Source organism: Aquarana catesbeiana, linkage group LG04, assembly GCF_042186555.1.
Source record: "Aquarana catesbeiana isolate 2022-GZ linkage group LG04, ASM4218655v1, whole genome shotgun sequence".
Taxonomy (NCBI): Eukaryota; Metazoa; Chordata; class Amphibia; order Anura; family Ranidae; genus Aquarana; species Aquarana catesbeiana.
In genome coordinates, this window is record NC_133327.1 from 436485854 (window position 1) to 436504059 (window position 18206).

Genomic DNA, 18206 nt, shown 5'->3' on the forward strand with positions numbered 1-18206 from the left:
TGCTTGCTCAGGAAGCTCTGGATGCTCAAAAAGAGATTTACCAAGTCAAACAGCAAAGGCTTGAACTAGCCCAGCAGGAATATAGGCAGCTTCACGATGTCTGGAAACATAAGCTTGGATCTCAGCCAAGTTTGGCTTCAAGTTCCTCTTCTAATTCAAAATATGATCCTGAAATTCTGAAAGCTGAAATTGCTACTGCAAAGTCCAGGGTTAACAAACTGAAGAGAGAAGTAGCCTATATGCAGCAAGAACTACAATACAAGGAAAATGGCTACCAAACCCTTCGACAGATTGACCTGAAAATGTCGGGAAACCATGTTGGTTATAAACTTGATGAAGCTCAAGCTATTCTGAATGAAATGAAAGCTATCAAAAAAGCGATCAGTTCAGGAGAAAGAGAGAAACGGGAGCTAATACAGAGTCTTGCCAAGTTGAAAAATGGCTTTGTCATTAACAGAGGATCTCAGTCGGACCTCTGGACCAGTGAAACTTCTTTGAATAGCTCGTGTTTGTCTTTGCACAGAAATGTTAGTTCCCAGACTGATATTTCAGGAAATGTGGAATGATTCTATATACTGTGGAATACTGCGTGTTGGATTTCTCTGGAGTGTGGTTACTAAGCGTTTTTTGCCGTGCATGAGAGTGCTGGCAAAATTATTTGGTGAGTGAGATTCCTTTGGGAGTGGATTCACGTTTCACGTTGGTGAGGTGAAAGACACGTGGAGTTCAGCATTATCAAGATCACTGCACCTTAGAAGATTTGTGCGATTTTCATACACTCTTTTGTCACAAATTAAATCACGTTATATATTTTTTGTCACAAGATTTTCAAGGACTGATTTTTCATGCTTTAAAATAATAATGTTTTTTGTAATATAATTATAATTTGTTTTGCACTTATTAATACTTATTTTGTGAATCACACTAATTGGGGATTTTTAGCCATTTATTTATTATTCTGTTGTCACAGCTTTTTTCACGTGCACATTAGTTGTATTTTTGCATGGTTTGATTAGAGTTGTTAAACACCATTAAGTTTATGCATTAATTTGCACACTTAGATGTTGTCATTTTTTTGAGGGAATCACAGCATATGTGATTTCTAGCACTAGGGATATGAGCGCCTCTTATTTGCTCTTATGTATCTAGGAAAAGATTTGTTGGATTAAAAAGGATATATGAGATCAGATAACATTTTAGTCAAATAAAAAGATTATAACAATGTGATAGGTTGTGTAACCATAAAATGTCCATCCACAAATGGAAGCCTCCACAAAGGGATTAGAAGCAAAATCCAGCACGAGCTACAGAGTAAAAAAGAGAAGAGAGGCACCTCTAAGTGTAGCAAGATGTTGCTAAATGTTGCACCTTCATTAAATGCAACCATATTGCTACACTTAGAGGTGCCTCTCTACTCTCTTGTACTCAGTTGTGACACGATGCTACTTGTATAGCAAGACATCGCTTGTTTATCAAGTCAAAATTTATTAAAACATTTTTCTTGTCTTGCAAAACGCTCTCAAACCAAGTTACTCTCAAACCAAGGTTTTACTGTACAGATAATGTACATTCATTATTTTAATGATTCACTGAACAACATTTTCTGAATGAATTGTTAACTTACATATGTTCAGATGAGTCCACTACACATCATCTAAGTATTATATATTCTGGGTATAGCAACTTCATTTTAGATCCTGCAAAAGAATATTTCTACAACAAATGATTGAAGGCATAGTAACATGAAAAATATTTGAAATAATGCTGTTTTTTATTCTTCTAACAAGTAAACGTGATGTGTAAACCACATTTCTAGATGCAGGATGATGGGGACAAAAAGTAAGAATACACAAATGAATCATTGTTTGTCATCTTGTTGCCAACAGTTTCAAGTCTAATGAAGACTATGTATATGTGAGGGGACGAGGTCGTGGAAAGTACATATGTGAAGAATGTGGTATACGCTGCAAGAAACCAAGCATGCTGAAGAAGCATATCCGCACCCACACAGACGTACGCCCTTACGTGTGCAAGTTGTGCAACTTTGCCTTCAAAACAAAAGGTACCGTCTAATTTTCTGGCCTTAAATGTAAAGCTGGCATAAGTAGCTGAATCAGCATACAAAAAAAAAAAGATTGGATGATCATACTGATTTATAAATCAACCTTAGTTAATAAAAATGAAATGACCAAATTCTAACATGTTTAATCCACATTTGTCCCCAAATGTTTAATTCAATAATGTCAAAGCAGAAGGAGATTAATTCTTATTGGCTACCCTGTTTTACTTTACCCCAGACAATTCTTTCCCTAAAAAAAAGCCATTTGTAACTTCAAGAAGTATAGAAAGAACTTGAGTTCATGTTTTGAACCTATCTGTGCCTATTTCTTCTATACTTCTGTGAGAGTTCTTTTTATTATTTAGTAGTAGTTGGATTAGTCAGACATTATGTACTAAAAGTGAACATTCACTAGGCCGGGACATCTTAACCACCACCATCAGTAAATTGTGGTGTTCACTTAACTTAAAAAGGTTAAACCTTGACCTGCAGGCAAACAGCTAAATACAGAAGAGAAATACATATATGACAGCGGTTTTACCTGTCAAAGGATTTTTAATTTTCCCAATTCAGTCCTGAAATGTACAGAGCCTTTCCAGACATCAAAGCAATATTAGTGATCTCACTTTTCCCTATTGAAGTTAAAGGCTAAGTTCAACTTTGCAGAAAAAAAATGTGCAGTTATATTTTTTTTCCTGCAGGAGACTGGAAAGCATGGCTCCTGCAGACATGTTCCCCAGCTTTCATCAAGTACCTCTGTACGGGCCTTCTGTTTGTAAGCCAGAGGACATGTCAGTGGACTACAGGAGTGCTTATCAGCATCCCCGCTGCACTTTGAAAGTACACGTCTGTCTGCCGCAATGGCAGATGGTACTTTTAGTTTATTCATTCACAGGAATCTGTGAATAAATGACGTGGCTGTGTGGGTGGAGCCCCGCACAGCCGTGCTGTTTCCAAAAAGTGAGAGGAGAACAACCCCCACCCGCTGTCACAGAGAGGGGGGAAACTAGGAGAGAGAGCACAGGAGTTATTACATGTTCCACTCTAAATATAGGTGGAATATGTAACATGTTCCAAAGGTTCACTTATCCTTTACAGTAAAACTAGGGTAAAACTTTTTTTTGGGATAGAGCATGGCCTTATACCGATGTCAGTTTTTTTTTTTTGCTATCTGTGTTCCATTGGTCAAATTAGGAAGGAAGAGGAAATCCCTCCAGAGAGGAAACCACTGTTTGCCACTAGGATCATCATTGGAAGATTTCCCTTCCATTACTGTTCTGGGACAACCCAAAATTTTGAATTTTCTCTCTCTCGATGCTAATGGTAAACAGGACAAATAGAGAGGGTGAGTCTCAGGCAGCAGTACAAAACCTGACAGGTGTTCTAATCCTTCTCCGCTTTATTCAAAACTTAGAAAAAAAGGTTTTGCTTTTAGTTATATTTTGAGCAATACAACAGGGTCACCTCCCTGCCCCGAGCCTGTGATTGGGCAGTGAAAAAGTAGCAAAATACTGATTAATAATCCATCTGAGCCCTCTTCTGAGCAGTATGTTTACTTTTAGGATATGTGCATTCACCAGGCCTTCTTGGCCACCAGTGCTTCCACATTTTTATGCATTCGGAGTGCTACTGTACAGAGGACAACCTGAGGCTTATATAACATCAGATTTATAAACAAATACTTTCAGCATTTAAAACAGGTTTTTATGTTTTAATGAATTATTTGATGTGTTTTTAGATCTGTCTAAAGTACAGCTTTTGGCTACATTTTCCTACTTGACCACACATAAAGAAACACGTGGTTTATTTTCTAAAACTGGAGATTGCAAAATCTGTGCAGCTCTGCCTAGAAACCAATCAGCTTTCAGGTTTTATTGCCAAAGCTTAATAGAACAAGCTGAAGTTAGAAGCTGATTGGCTACCATGCACAGCTGCACCAGATTTTAAGTGCTCCAGTTTCAGTAAATCTACCCTAATGTGTCATTCCAAATGACAAGTGTATTTGGAAAAAAAATATATGATTAGCGGTGCACAAACTGGTCACAGTCCCAGTGACATCATTTTTATTTTCAGGGATCTTTCCCATGTGTTCCAATTCCTGCCTAATGTTTGCCACAGTGGCCATATCATCATAGAACAATGCAAATTCCAGAAATGGGCCAGAGGTATAATCAATTAATGTAATAAATAGCATCTAGAATAAATTAAAGGACCAAAGAAAACACTATTCTCAATAGCTGTTTTCTAAAATGTGTCATCATTTACATGGACAATAGCAATAGAATATGTGTTGCTATAATTCTTTAGTAGTTCAGAGATTTGCATGTGAGACTTCCAGACTCCTTGTGTAACTCAATTATGATCTGTAGACTGTATAATTCAAACCTGTCTGCAGGGAAGGTGCGGCACAGTCATGACGCTGGCCGACAGATGTTTGTGATGCAATTTTGACAATCACAATGTTTGTAACTGTGCTGTTGTGGCCTGCAGTGTGCAGAGAGATGACACAGGCATTATGATAGAGAGTTATTCAAGGAAAAGTGTGCTTTTATGGTCCTTTCAGTGGGACAGTTTCAAGTTTATCAATAATGTAAAGACCCACAGACTCCCTGGTGGCCCACTTCATCCGTAGCTGCATTAATTATTGATGGAGTCCTGATAGCTAGTGTTCACATACATTCATTTGCAGAGAAAACGACTTCCATTTGATGCCACTGGTCCAGGGATGCTTTTATTAATTGAAGCTGGGATTTGCATTGAAGCCTTTGAAATCAATATTGTCTGTAATAGAAATCTTATATGATGCAGGCTTGGCCTTGCATGTAGTCATTTATTTTTTCTAATGCACTTGGCTTTTTCTCTCTATATGAGCACCAAGTAATCACCAAAGTATGTACATCTCTTGAGTGCAAAGGTTCTTCCCTGCGGAGCACACATTGGATGCTAACTTATTTGTTCCTTGTTTTTTGTGATTTTTAACAAATTAAAGGCACGTCATGTGTTTTCCAACCTCTCTGATCTTTTCTTTGCTCTACGTGCTCATTTATTGTTAGTTTGATCATCCATGACATTTGTTTTTCAGTCTTTAAAAAAAAAAAACTTTTTGTACATAAAATAATATTGTGAGAGTTTTTGACTTTATTTGTTGGATTGGATGTTACTTTTTTCCACATGTGGTCAGCCTGAACTGTAATAGTGTTGACTTTGTCAATGTCCCTGACTTTATTTACTGCAGGTGTAGCCATAGACAGGCATATCTTTAAGGGGCAGTGAGAGATGAGAAATCTGACTGTTGTCGAAATCTCTACACCAGCAGACACAGGTAGTTCTAACCTAGCTCAAGTGACCATGAAATAATGACTTTTTAACAATAAGTGATTTTCCAACTGATGAAAATACTTTCCATTACATTGAATGTAGAGGGAATAATCCGTAGCATTATTTCTTCATATCAGTCTTCAAACAATTCCCACAACCTATAGAAAAGTAACCCGCAACTCACAATTGCTATTAGACTTACAGGGAGATTAACGTTTAAAAATTGAAGTCCAATATTGTACTTATCAACAAAGTAGTATGGAAGAAGCTGGTAACTACGGACCCGGGAGTTTAAAATCTGTAGTCCTAAAATGAATGGAACCACTCCTAAAATGAAGAACCAAGGATCGTTCAAAACACATGCCGAACCCAAATCAGCATGGTTTTACTGAGAGCAGATAATGTCAGATTTATCCCATTGCTAATTTTGACTATATCTCAAATGTTTTGGACCCAGTTGGAGCTGTGGACCTAGCATATCTTGTTTTCAGCAAAGCATTTTATACAGTTCTACATGTTAAATAATTTGCTTGTGAGATGTGCAGGTCCAGAATAGGTGAACTGTAACTACACTCTTTACATTTTTACCAGCCAAAAAGTTCAAACTGTGCAGGAACAGATCAGTCATTCTGGCAGGCAGGGAAGCAGATTGAAAATGTGTTTTTGACAATAAGGAGAATAACCCAAGGGTGACTGTATGCCACCCCGTGCCTGTCCTGAGGCAGCCCTGTGGCCCAAGTTGGCTGTACAAAAATACAGCCCCAAGTGGAATACAGTGTAAAGAGGGGTTAGCTTTTTGCCAATTACATGTTAAAGGGAACTTGTCACGATGGAAATATGTCACCTGCTGCCGTCTCCTCAAAATGCTAATTGCTTTTGTCATGCATATGTTTTGGCTTCAGTACTTCAAGTCACTGATCTTGAACAAGTATAAAGATAAGAAATGTTAACTGTTCCCTGACTTTCATTTGCTGCTTGCTTAATTCTGGACACAGAAGTGTCAAAGCCAACAACGGTAGTCAATATATTTAGGGAATTTACTTTATGACGTGTACTTTTAGGCCACTTTCATACTGAGGCATTTTACAGGTGCTTTTGTGCTAATAATAGTGCCTGAAAAGCACCTGTAAACTGCCTCTTCTGCAGCCCCAATGTGAAAGCCCGTGTGCTATCACACTGGAGTGGTGTGCTTGCAGGACAGGAAAAAAAGTCCTGCAAGCACGCCTCAGTGTGAAAGTGCTCTAAGGGGGGAAACACACACACAGCATCCACTGTAACATAGATAGACAGGAGTGGATGGATAGGTGTTATTTTCAGCTCAATGGCATATACTGTCCATCATAAAGAATTAGAAAGGAGCCACTCCTGAAACAGATGCTTTGGATCAGTTAACATTTCTGGGTATTATTAAAGCACAGCTATGAGCATCAGAGAAAAATATACTTTTGCAGTAGGCCCTACAAGAGGTAAATGCTTGTTAACTCTAGGGGTTAAAGGAATAGGCTGTAATTCTTGGCAAGGCTTCCTTCATGCTGTGCAACCAGTCCCCCAAATCCTCTTCTCTTTAGAACTCCGCCCAGCGGGCACACTGTGACATCATTACATACAATGTAGGACCAACAGTCCTGCATTGTTTTTGAGGTCAGCAAGATCCTGCCCACAGCCTGCAGCATCTGAAAAAGAAGGAGGGTGCTAGAAGCCTGCCAGAGCGAGAAAGAAGGTAGGTATTACTGCTTATTTCTGAAGTCCCAGACCTATTTTTATCTCAGAGTTCAGCTTTAAACCTATTGCTGACAGATAAAGTGCAGTCTGGCTCAAGGTGCCCATTGCTGCTCAATTATGGCCAAGAATAAATACAGCCACATGTATTTGAAATCCTCAAACAACCGCTTATATTATTTCCTGTCCAGTCTTTATGATTATATAAAATATTAAAATCACTGAGAAATAGGTATATCATGGTTTGGGAAGTATATCAGATCTGAATATATATGAAATAATGTTGTACCTCAGATTTGCTGACAGGACCGTTTCGGAAGATTTACTATATGCCAGCTTGGCTGACATCTTTGTGTGTCAAGTATATTTGTTTAATTTATACTTTCATGTCTCTGAAATATCATGTTTCTGCACAATAAGAGTGGTCTAAAAGGATTGCAAGCGTTGTGTTCCGGGGCAGGGTGAGGTTCCCTGTCATTTGTGCCTCGTTTGCTATGATTCCTCTGGGTTTTGCTCTACAGTATCAGCACCCTTAACCCTGTAGTATTCATTCTGAGTATTTGCTAAGTGAATTTGATATTTTAAAATGGCTTACAGTTTATATTAAATTCGTATACATATTTTGCAATACCATTCTTATTAATTCAACTGTAAAGTAAAAAGAATATAATCCAAAAATTATTTGGGCAACTACCGTATCTGAATTCAGAATTATATGAACCACCCGCAAAGCCTTTTTTTATTCTGCTGCTAGCTGAAACTATATTACTTATCTCGCTATAGGAAATCTGACAAAACATATGAAGTCGAAGGCCCACATGAAGAAGTGCCTGGAGCTTGGAGTAGCAATGACATCTGTAGATGATGCAGAAACAGAAGAGTCAGGTACGTCACCAGTTAATTTTGGTTTCTGGGTGTCTGTGTAAGAAGATAAATCGCCCACACTACTGCCTAGCATCGAATGATAAATTTAGACAGCAAATCTGTGTGCCTGTGTGCTTATTAATTCAAAAGGAAGCCAGCACTTGAAAACATGCTCTAATAACAGAGCTGAGACTTCAATGAGGAGAAATGTTTCTAATATGTCAAAAATCTGTTATTATATTTGTTGGAAGATGGGATCTTCAAATGTGTTCCTTAACATAAAGACCTGTCTTGGGAGAAACATAGAGGTTGCTATTGTGGACTTCCTTCTGAAAAATGCTAGTTGCCTGGCTACCATGCTAACCCTCTTACCTCAGCTGCTTGAGTCACTGACCTGAAGCAAATTTGCAAATCACCAAAGTCAGAGTAAACTTATAACTCATGATCTACTGTGTATACCTAGTCAATGACTCGTAGCTGGAGGTTTGGCATGATAACCAAGTATTAAATATACAAAGGCGCCTGCTCAATTTGTGATCCAAACAATAAAGCTGCCATCCTTATAGTGAAAACTATATAAATATTAAACAAAAAATAGGAACCGGCGCTAATAACACACTTTAAATTAACTTAGAAAGTCCATAAATAAATGTGGTACATCCCACACCAAACAAATGCGTGATCTCCTATATTCTGGTGAATAATTCTCCAATGGAACACTAAATGCCACCACCAGGGTGAGAAGTGCACACTCACTGTTACTTCAGTGACCTTTAAATAAAGATCAACAAGCACTTTGGGGTAATTAATGAGTCTTCCAATGTGATCATAACCTCTCCTTTAGATCTTCCAATGGTATCCTAAATGTGCCATCCTCTCTCCAAAGGATATCACCACAGTGGACCAAAAAAATGCTATAGTGTAATATTTTATTGTACCAAATTGATATCGTAACAAATAATATATTACACTCACTTATTTCTGTGCCCTGACTCGGCACCAGTGTATACAGCCAGCCTCGCAGGTATTGCTTCCCCTTTCGGGATTGGCATGCGTTCCACCAACAGAAAGTGCAAGCCGGATGTGACGTCAATGTAGAGCCAGAAGAAACGACACTTGTGGGGCTTCCGAGTAGTTTCGCAATCTGTATCCTCAGGAAAGCGGCTTCTGAAACTAGTCAGAAGCCGCACGGGTGTTATCACTTCCGGCTGTACATTGACATCACAAACTTCTTGTTGGTGGAATGCTCGCCAATCCCAAGAGGGAAAAGTGGCGGTGCACAATACCTGCGAGGATGTATACACTTGTGCCAAGACAGAAATAAGTGAGTGCAATAAATTATTTGTTATCATAGTGATATATTTTATGGCTCTTGATCATGTGACTGTGTTTCACACTGTAGACTGGGCATGCTAAATTGATATGTTTCTTCTGGTGCTTTGAATTAATAGGACTCATTTTTCAAACAATGTCATTGCGTGCAAAGGGAAGTTATCTTGTTTGCTCATGTAGCCTGTTTGACAGGACAAGATTCACAATGAAAACAAAGAGCCATCACTGTTGCTATCCTGTTTAAAGAATATAACATAGTTTTTTTCTTATCGTTTTGTGTCATTACATAATGAAGTATGAATTACTTACAGGCTCTTTCGTTGTGTTTTCATCTAAACTGACCAGCGATGCGTTTAATGTTTTTTTGGTTTTTTTTATGTCATTGTTACAGTAATAACATAGCTATGAAGTAAGCTTTGTGTAATAAAGCAGTAGATAAAACATTTCTTGCTTTGTAAACATAATTGCTGTCTTATTAGGGTCGTCTAAAGCCAGCCATAGATTGATCGAATCTATCTATGAGTAGGCTGATTGTTACCAAGTCGATCCATTGATCAACCAGCGTGTTGGATTTCTAGCATGGCATTATTGCCAGTGGCTATCTTAGCCAGTTCAGCAGGCACCAACCAAGATTCGAACTATCTATGGGCAGAGTGATTGTTACCAAGTCAATCCATTGATCAGCCACATGTTGGATTTCTAGCAGGAGATTATTACCAGCAGCTATAGCCCCTAGCAGTAATCACTGTGTTCTCCCGGTAGGGATGGCCCCCCAGGTCCCCCCTCCTTCCCAGGGAGAACACAATATGGGGGAATTGAGAAACTTTCTTTCCTGCAACCTTGCTTAAGACTGTTTTCCTATCCTATAGAATGTATTTCAAATTCCCTTTTGCTAAAGGTTGACCATACAGATAGATAAAGGAATTCATACTATTTGTAGTTGTTATGGGCACAGTATATTTTTAGGCTTCAGCATATTTTAAGTATATGTTCAGTATATTTTTAGGCTCACATGAATATACAATGCAAATATGTATACCAGCTTTCATTTTATTTCCTGTTTCAAAAGAATAGTTGTGGCAATGCAGTGTTTGATGCATTGTGGCCCCAGAACCTGGATCAATTGTCATAATGAAGGACTTTTGAGTTCTGCTTTGTATCAGAAAATCCTGAAGCAGAATGTATACCCATTCCTTAAAAGGCACAAAGTGTATTTGACATATGCAGAAAGACAATTATTCCAAGCAAAAAAAAAAATACTTAAAATAAGAACACTTTTTTGACTGGCCTAGACATTGCTCAGATCTTAACCTAATAGAAATACTACATATTAACCTGAAACAAGGGGTCCTGCTCGAAATCCAGCCAGCATTTCTGTATTAAAGCAGTTCTTTGAGGCAGAGTAGGCTGACATTCTTCCACAGTATTGTGAAAGTTGGTGAATTAGAGGATTTACTCAGTTGTGTTACTTATTGGTGCATGCCCTGTATATGCACCTCATACCAGCAGCAGTTTTCCTCCACTGGCAGAGTCTCTTTAAATATTCATAAGGGTGCTATTTATCTAATTTGAGATTTTGGCTGTATTCATCAAAATTCATGTTTAATGCATATTATACTGGTGAAAAGGGTTAAATGACATTTTACCAGCCAGCACACCAAGAACTTAAATGTCTTTTTATTTCAGGAAGCATTGAAGAAATGCACAAAGAAACAGAAAAGAGCAACATAGCTATTGATCACCAGTTTTCCGATGCTGAGGAAACAGATGGTGATGATGGAGATGACAATGAAGATGAAGATGATGAGGAGGAAGAATTTGATGAGATCCAGGGAGATGTAACACCAAAAAGCAGGTCAAGGAGTACTAGCCCTCAGCCTCCCAGATTTTCAACGCTCTCAGTAACTGCTTCATCAACATCTCACAGGGCATCACCAGAAGGTTCTATGGGGCACTCACCCTTAATGAGCTACTTGTCCACCATGCCAAGTATACAAGTTACACATCTCATGAACGCAAGCACTATGAGTGGGGACTCACAGATGGTGGATTATCAAAAGCTTTTCCTTACTAGCCGAGATCACGATCGGAACAAAATGGATATGCCTGGTAGCATGGATGAAGACTATATGCTTACTTCAGAACCCAGTTCATCTCCTAGAGACTTCTCATCTTGTAGCCGTTATTCCTCCCCGGGATATGATTCTTCACCCTGCAGAGATAATTCACCAAAGAGGTATCTGTCATTAAGGGGAGATTTATCTCCAAGAAGGCACTTATCACCACGTAGAGATGCTTCTCCAATGAGACATCTGTCACCCAGGAAAGACGCTGCATTAAGGAGAGAGTTGTCACCTCGAAGGGATGTATCACCAAGACGACATATTTCACCATTACGGCCAATGTCCCCTGGGAAAGATATGTCCACCGGAAGAGACCTTTCCCCACGGAGAGAGAGAAAATATATGGCCACATTTAGAGCACTTTCCCCAAGAAGACGTTTACATCATAACACAAGTTTGCCAATGAGTCATTATTTGCACTCAGAGTCTGGATTACTTGGCCATGGAGTAAGTGTAATTTTTCTTATTTTATTATTTAAATATTTTTCTATTCATGCTGTTGTTGATGTATGCTAATTAGGAAAAGTTATTTCCAAGAATCACAGAAATTAACTATTCTGGTTTTAAAGGATACATTTAAGGAGGACTAAGGGCCCAAAAAAGAAGTCTTCAAAGAGGATCAATCAGTCAATTATAAACAGCTTTATTATAGTATATTTAGCAAAAATAGAACATGAAAAATTGCAAAAACCTCCGTCATAACAAAAAGTTAAAATTACAACGTTGTCAAAATCAGACAATGAAGCAGCTTCAGGCACCCACAAAAATCACACATCCACCCCACATTCATCCAATCCAATGGTTGAATCAAAGAGGCATTAGTGCAAGTGACTGCAGATAGAGTATAATGTGGTTTGACCACAGTTGGCCAGTCTATGACTTCAACGGTAGTACAGGGCCAGACGTGATATGGAGTCAATCAGTGGTGCATTTGCTCTGAGGAAGCTCTTGTTCATGAGCAAAACATGACAGCACAGCGTCATAACTCCTGTGACGTCCATTCCTAGACCAGACCCTGCAGACTCCCACACCCACGTTATCTGCCTGTGGACTGACACTGAATATACGGAGCGGCGCAAAGAGTGCTCTGGTGGACTACCTCCATGTGGATTCTGTCCATGAAGCATTAGGAGCCTTCAGCATGGCTGGGGAGTGGTGAGATCACACTGACTTACTTTGTATACTGTCCATAGGACATCGACTCACCCACATGTAGCCGGCCTCCTAGCAAGACATACCGCTCCTATCTGCACCTGTCCCCCCAATTACAGTCCAGCTTTACACAGCCAAGTAAGCAGTATGGCTACCATTCAGTATATCGGTGCGCAGACTTCACTCAGCCTTCACCTGTATCTATGGCTATACTATGCAAATGCACCACTGATTGACTCTGTTTCAGCAAACTTAGCCATCCATCCATCCTACATATACTCCACATCACATCTGGCCCTGCACTACCGTTGTAGTCATAGACTGTCCAACTGTGGTTAAGCCACATTATACTCTATATGCAGTCACTTGCTCTAGTGCCTATTTGATTCAACCATTGGATTGGATGAGTGTGTGATGAATGTGTGTTTTGTGTGGGTGCTGCAGCTGCTTCCTTGTCTGGTTTTGACAAAGTTGTCATTTTTAACTTTTTGTTATGTCAGAGGTTTTTGCAATTTTTCATGTTCTATTTCTACTAAATATACTATAATAAAGCTGTTTATAATTGACCGATTGATCCTCTTTGAAGATTTATTTCTGGGGCCCTTAGTCCTCCTTCAATATGCACTTCTATATCTAGAGGATCACTCTACCATCCACTCCCTGTTATAATTGTTTGGGGATGATCTGACTGTGTATGGGGCGATGGTTCCTGAGATACAGTTTGAAGTATCTGATTCCTTATAGGATTTGCTTCTATATCTCCAGCTGAGGTGATGACACTGATTTTTATCCTTTTCTTTATGTATACTTTAAAGGATAAATGCAGATTCAGTGCACTTATCTTTAGTTGGCCCCCTCCCTGTGCTAATTATAAATAGAATATATTTATAACACTGCCTTATGAAGATCTTCACTCTGCAACCTTTCCAGGTCTGTACAACCTTAAATCTTTCCAGTTGATCACTACACCCTAAGCACATGTATGCCCCGATCTTCATGCATTTCAGGGAACATGCCTGTCAATAGATTACTGGGCTGCAGATAGGCCAAGTTAATAGAGTTTAAGCCAACCATGTGTTGCTGCACATTAGCCTACTGGATTGGTTTCAGGAAAGCCTATGTAGCCAACCATGTGTTGCTGCACATTAGCCTACTGGATTGGTTTCAGGAAAGCCTATGTAGCCAACCATGTGTTGCTGCACATTAGCCACTGGATTGGTTTCAGGAAAGCCTATGTAGCACTGGGCAAGCCACACAGTGTAAATATCTTGTGGAAAAAAGACAATGGTAAGTAAAAAATAAAAAAAAACATATGATTGAAGCAGTAAAAATTAGTCCTGTTTGGAGTTGTTGCGCATAATTACAAACAATACTAAAGCTACAGAAATATAGCAAGTCTTCAGTAAGTTGATGTGGGGGACCTTGAACTCTTCTTTAATTGTCATGGTAAACAAAAACATATATTGTACTCCAAATACCACCCAAATGGTTTCAGTCCTAGATGTATTTTCTCTGCGACCACTATTAGGATGTGTTTCTGTGATTCTGGTGCACATACTCTTTAAGGGCAACATTTGTAACGGTTAAAAAACAAATAATGAATTGCTTTTTTGTTAGCAGTTTACTAGTTTATGTTTTTGGTCTTTTTACACAGTACTGTATGTCCCCATGGTAGAAATAGTGCATCTCATTCATTAGGTAATTCTGTCACAAATTTGGGCAATGCATATGATGAAACAAATAAAAAGTATGAAATAGACTAGTACATTCCGAACAGTTGAACTGGTCATCATATTAAAGTGGTTGTAAACCTCGGGAAAACACAAACAAAACAAAAAAACAAACCCTGCAAGACAAAGGCATAATGAGCTAGTATGTATCACATACTAGCTCATTATGAAAAACTTACCTTAGAACGATGCCCTGGATTGGCGTCGGCCCTCCAAGTATAGCGTGGACATCTACCGGAGTGACTTCTTAGTTTGCGGCTCCGGCACTGTGATTGGCCAAAGCCGTGATGATGTCACTCCCGCGCATGCGCATGGGTGCCGCCGGCCACGGCACGCCTCCTGAAGAAACGGCACCAGTGGCTTCTTCAGTGCACATGCGCCGATGACGTTCGGCAGCAGAGCATATACTGAATATCTCCTAAACTTTGCAAGTTTGGGAGATATTCAAGGTACCTAGCCTTGTTATAGGCTTACCTGTAGGTAAAAGTGGTGTAACAGGATTTGCAACCACTTTAAAGTGCCCCTTTCACACTGAGTCTAGAAATAGCACCTGTAAAGCGCCTAAAAACTGCCTCCCATGCTGCCCGAATCTGAAAGTGCTTTCACACTGGGGCGGTTGCGGAATGTTAGAAAAAGTCCTGCAAGCAGCATCTTTGTGGCAGTTTGCGTGTATACAGCACTCCCAAAACCCCCTACCCATTGCAATGAATGGGCAGCACTTTCCCAAAGCAACTGAAAAGCGCGTCAGAAGCGCCGCAACACGGGTATTTTTAACCCCTTCTTTGACCGCTAGAGGCCGAAAAGCACCGCTTAAACAGCGGTAACGCACAGGTGGCCCCAGTGTGAAAGGGCTCTAAGTGTTTAAAAACATATTCAATGAGCAAATCAATTTCTGCTTTTCAAGTAGCAAAGAAATTTCTTAATTAGAGTTTAATTTTGGACTTTGGTTTTGGAAATCATGTATTGCACAGGAATTAGATTTTTTGTTAAAATTTAATAGTATTTTACATTTGTAAAGAATACAATATTTTGCCATATTATAAACTGTTCTTGTCTTTGCTTATAGAATTTACGAAAAATCTGGCCACAGTTCTCATATGTAGGCCCACATCCAGATGTTGGGCCTACAGAAGATGTTCCTGGACACCAAAGCTTTGGCCAAGACCCTGATGGCCACAAAGACTATATTTTCAGTCACCTTCCATTGCACTCACAACAGCAGATACGAGCACCTTTACCTATGATCCCAATAGGTGGGATTCAAATAATTAATTCAAATTCTGCAATCCAAGCCAGTCCTCAGCCTTCTACAACTACACCCCTGCACCTGAGAAGTTCAGATGAGAAGACTATTTCAGTGTCCTGTATCCCACTGCACCTTGATAAACATTCTTCTCCTGATATTCCTCCAGGAGAATCTGGAGCTTCCCCTACTCTCTTACCTTCACCGGGGCAAAGCCCGTCAGATGAAAGTTCACAGCCTACTGAGAGGGAGCAAGAGGAAAATATACGCACTTGCACAAAAGCCATTGCTTGCCTGAGGATTGCTGCAGAGGAAGGTCAACCGCTGAAGCGGGACCAACTGTCTCGTCCTCCTGAGCCCAATCAAAAAACATTAGAAAGTGCACAGTTTAGCATTAGACACTTTAGTGGACTTGAAGGGGGCATGTCTCTTGCATGCTCCTCAGCCACCCCAGTTGACTTGCACGGAGAAAAAGACAGTTTTGGTACATCACAGTCTACGCAAGCTCATTCCAAATTCTATAGTAAGACCATGGACATGACAAAATTAGGATTCCATGGCAGGAAAGAAGAGCCATCAAGCACACAGAACGTAAAGGACTCTTTCCCTGAATCCAGCAATCTGCAATGATTTGAATGGGCATGTAGACTATATTAAAGAATACTTTTTCTTTCTTGTACAAAACATAGCATGTCTGATGTGCATTACAGTTATTGTTCTTGAAAGTACTTTTATTATATGAAAACATATATATATATATATATATATATATATATATATATATATATATATATATACATACACACCCACACATATGTATATACTGTATCTTTACAAATAAGTCATCATGAGCCTGACCAAAATGAAACTTTAAACTCTTGTATTGGGTCTGGTACTTTTAATTGTACAGATGTTTGTGCCTTTTTCTTTACTTTGCTTATATTCTTATAAGCATTTTAGCAGTACCCTGTATATATTTTAGAATTTGTGTATCTGCTTTGTAATAATTGTAATTTCATTATTTTTTGGACACTTTGGTCTAAATGTACAAAGTTAAAAATAGCATCAATATATATGTGAGGTTGCACTAAAACATATTTTTATATGATTGAAATTCAACAGCTTTTATGTACAGCTCCAATCCTGTAATACTAATATTTATTTACTTTGTTTCATAAATTGTACATTTTTTTTCTTATTGTTGTGAAATGCTTTTTTCTATGTGAAGCATGGGGTTTACTGTTGCGTAATTAGAACAAAAAATGTATAGTGTAAGCAAGATATTTAAACTGAAATATTATCTTATTATGCACTTATGCATTGTAAACATCAATGAAAAAATAATGACAGTTATATCAGTCAGTTCTTTACTCATGTACTTTTTTCGTCCCTTGTTTGCTAAATTGACAATAACTTAAATGCTGATTGTGATTTTAAAATGATAGTAATGTAAAAGCATTAAAAGTACAGCCATGTGCTTATTGTGAGGTTTTCTTTCTCCCAATGCTGTATGGCACAGTTATAAGTATATCACAAGTATATGGTCTTATGTGAACATGTTGCTTGATATTCTCCAGTCATACATATGGGAAACATTCCACCCCATGTATATGTACAAGTGCATCACTGGTACAATTTATTTGTAAATCTCAGTTGGACAGGTCACCAAATACATTTTTTGGAGTGTCTAAAAAAAAAAAAAAAAAACTAAAAAAAAAAAACAATCAAGGTGACAAAGCACATCTGACTGTGTGGAACTGGGTTATTGTGCTATTTAGTGGATTATAAATCTGTGAAACCAAGTTTGTATATTGAATTACAAAACATTAAGGAGTGTTCTTTAAAAAAGAAATAAATATACAGTTACATGCATCAATTGTGTTGCACATTTCTCATGTCATGCTGTGAGTGGAGAAGACTGTAAGTTGTTCATTGATTTTTTCATTGTTTTTTTTTTTTAACATATCATCCTCCAGCATATCCTAAGATTGTCACCCACATTTGTTTAGCTGTATTTACTTCTACTGTTGGGTGGGGATAAATATGTTGAGTAGAGGTAAACTAAAGCTTGTCACAGAATATTAAAATGGCAGTCAGATCCAGGGACCGGATCATACAGTCGAACCAACTACAGTTTAAATTGTCAGAAGAACAAATAAATCAATTGGGCTTAAAAGGTCAGCTGATGTACAAACATACTCCTAATCATTGTGACATTCATGCCGTTCTGAGAGATTATCATGTTGGGGCAATAGTAACAGGGATATGCAATTAGCGGACCTCCAGCTGTTGCAGAACTACAAGTCCCGTGAGGCATAGCAAGACTCTGAAAGCCACAAGCATGACACCCAGAGGCAGAGGCATGATGGGACTTGTAGTTTTGCAACAGCTGGAGGTCCACTAATTGCATATCCCTGGTCTAGGAGAACCTTAAAGCTTATCTAAATCCAAAAACAAAACTAAAATATATATGGTCATGTGAAATGTAAGTACTCCCCATTGAGATTATTTACTTTTTACTAATATTTAAACAGGCAAATATTAGATTTTAATTGAAACAGTGCCTACAGGTAAAGTCAATATATTTACACAAATTACACATAAGCTTGACATTGTAATATCCATTCTCATAATCTAAATAAGTAAAATGCAAAGAGTAAGTAAAC

At 38.6% G+C, this 18206-nt stretch overlaps 1 protein-coding gene across 1 annotated transcript in view; it reads left to right on the forward strand.

The window, feature by feature from the left end:
• Nucleotides 1-17412, forward strand: part of HIVEP2 (HIVEP zinc finger 2) — a 267444-nt gene extending 250032 nt beyond the window's left edge. Inside the window, exons 8-11 of the mRNA XM_073627427.1 lie at nucleotides 1887-2062; nucleotides 7880-7981; nucleotides 10979-11862; nucleotides 15364-17412. Coding sequence (XP_073483528.1) covers nucleotides 1887-2062; nucleotides 7880-7981; nucleotides 10979-11862; nucleotides 15364-16170 — 1969 coding nt within the window. The 3' untranslated portion in view covers nucleotides 16171-17412. The remainder of the gene's footprint in view (nucleotides 1-1886; nucleotides 2063-7879; nucleotides 7982-10978; nucleotides 11863-15363) is intronic.
• The last annotated feature ends 794 nt before the right edge of the window (nucleotides 17413-18206 follow it).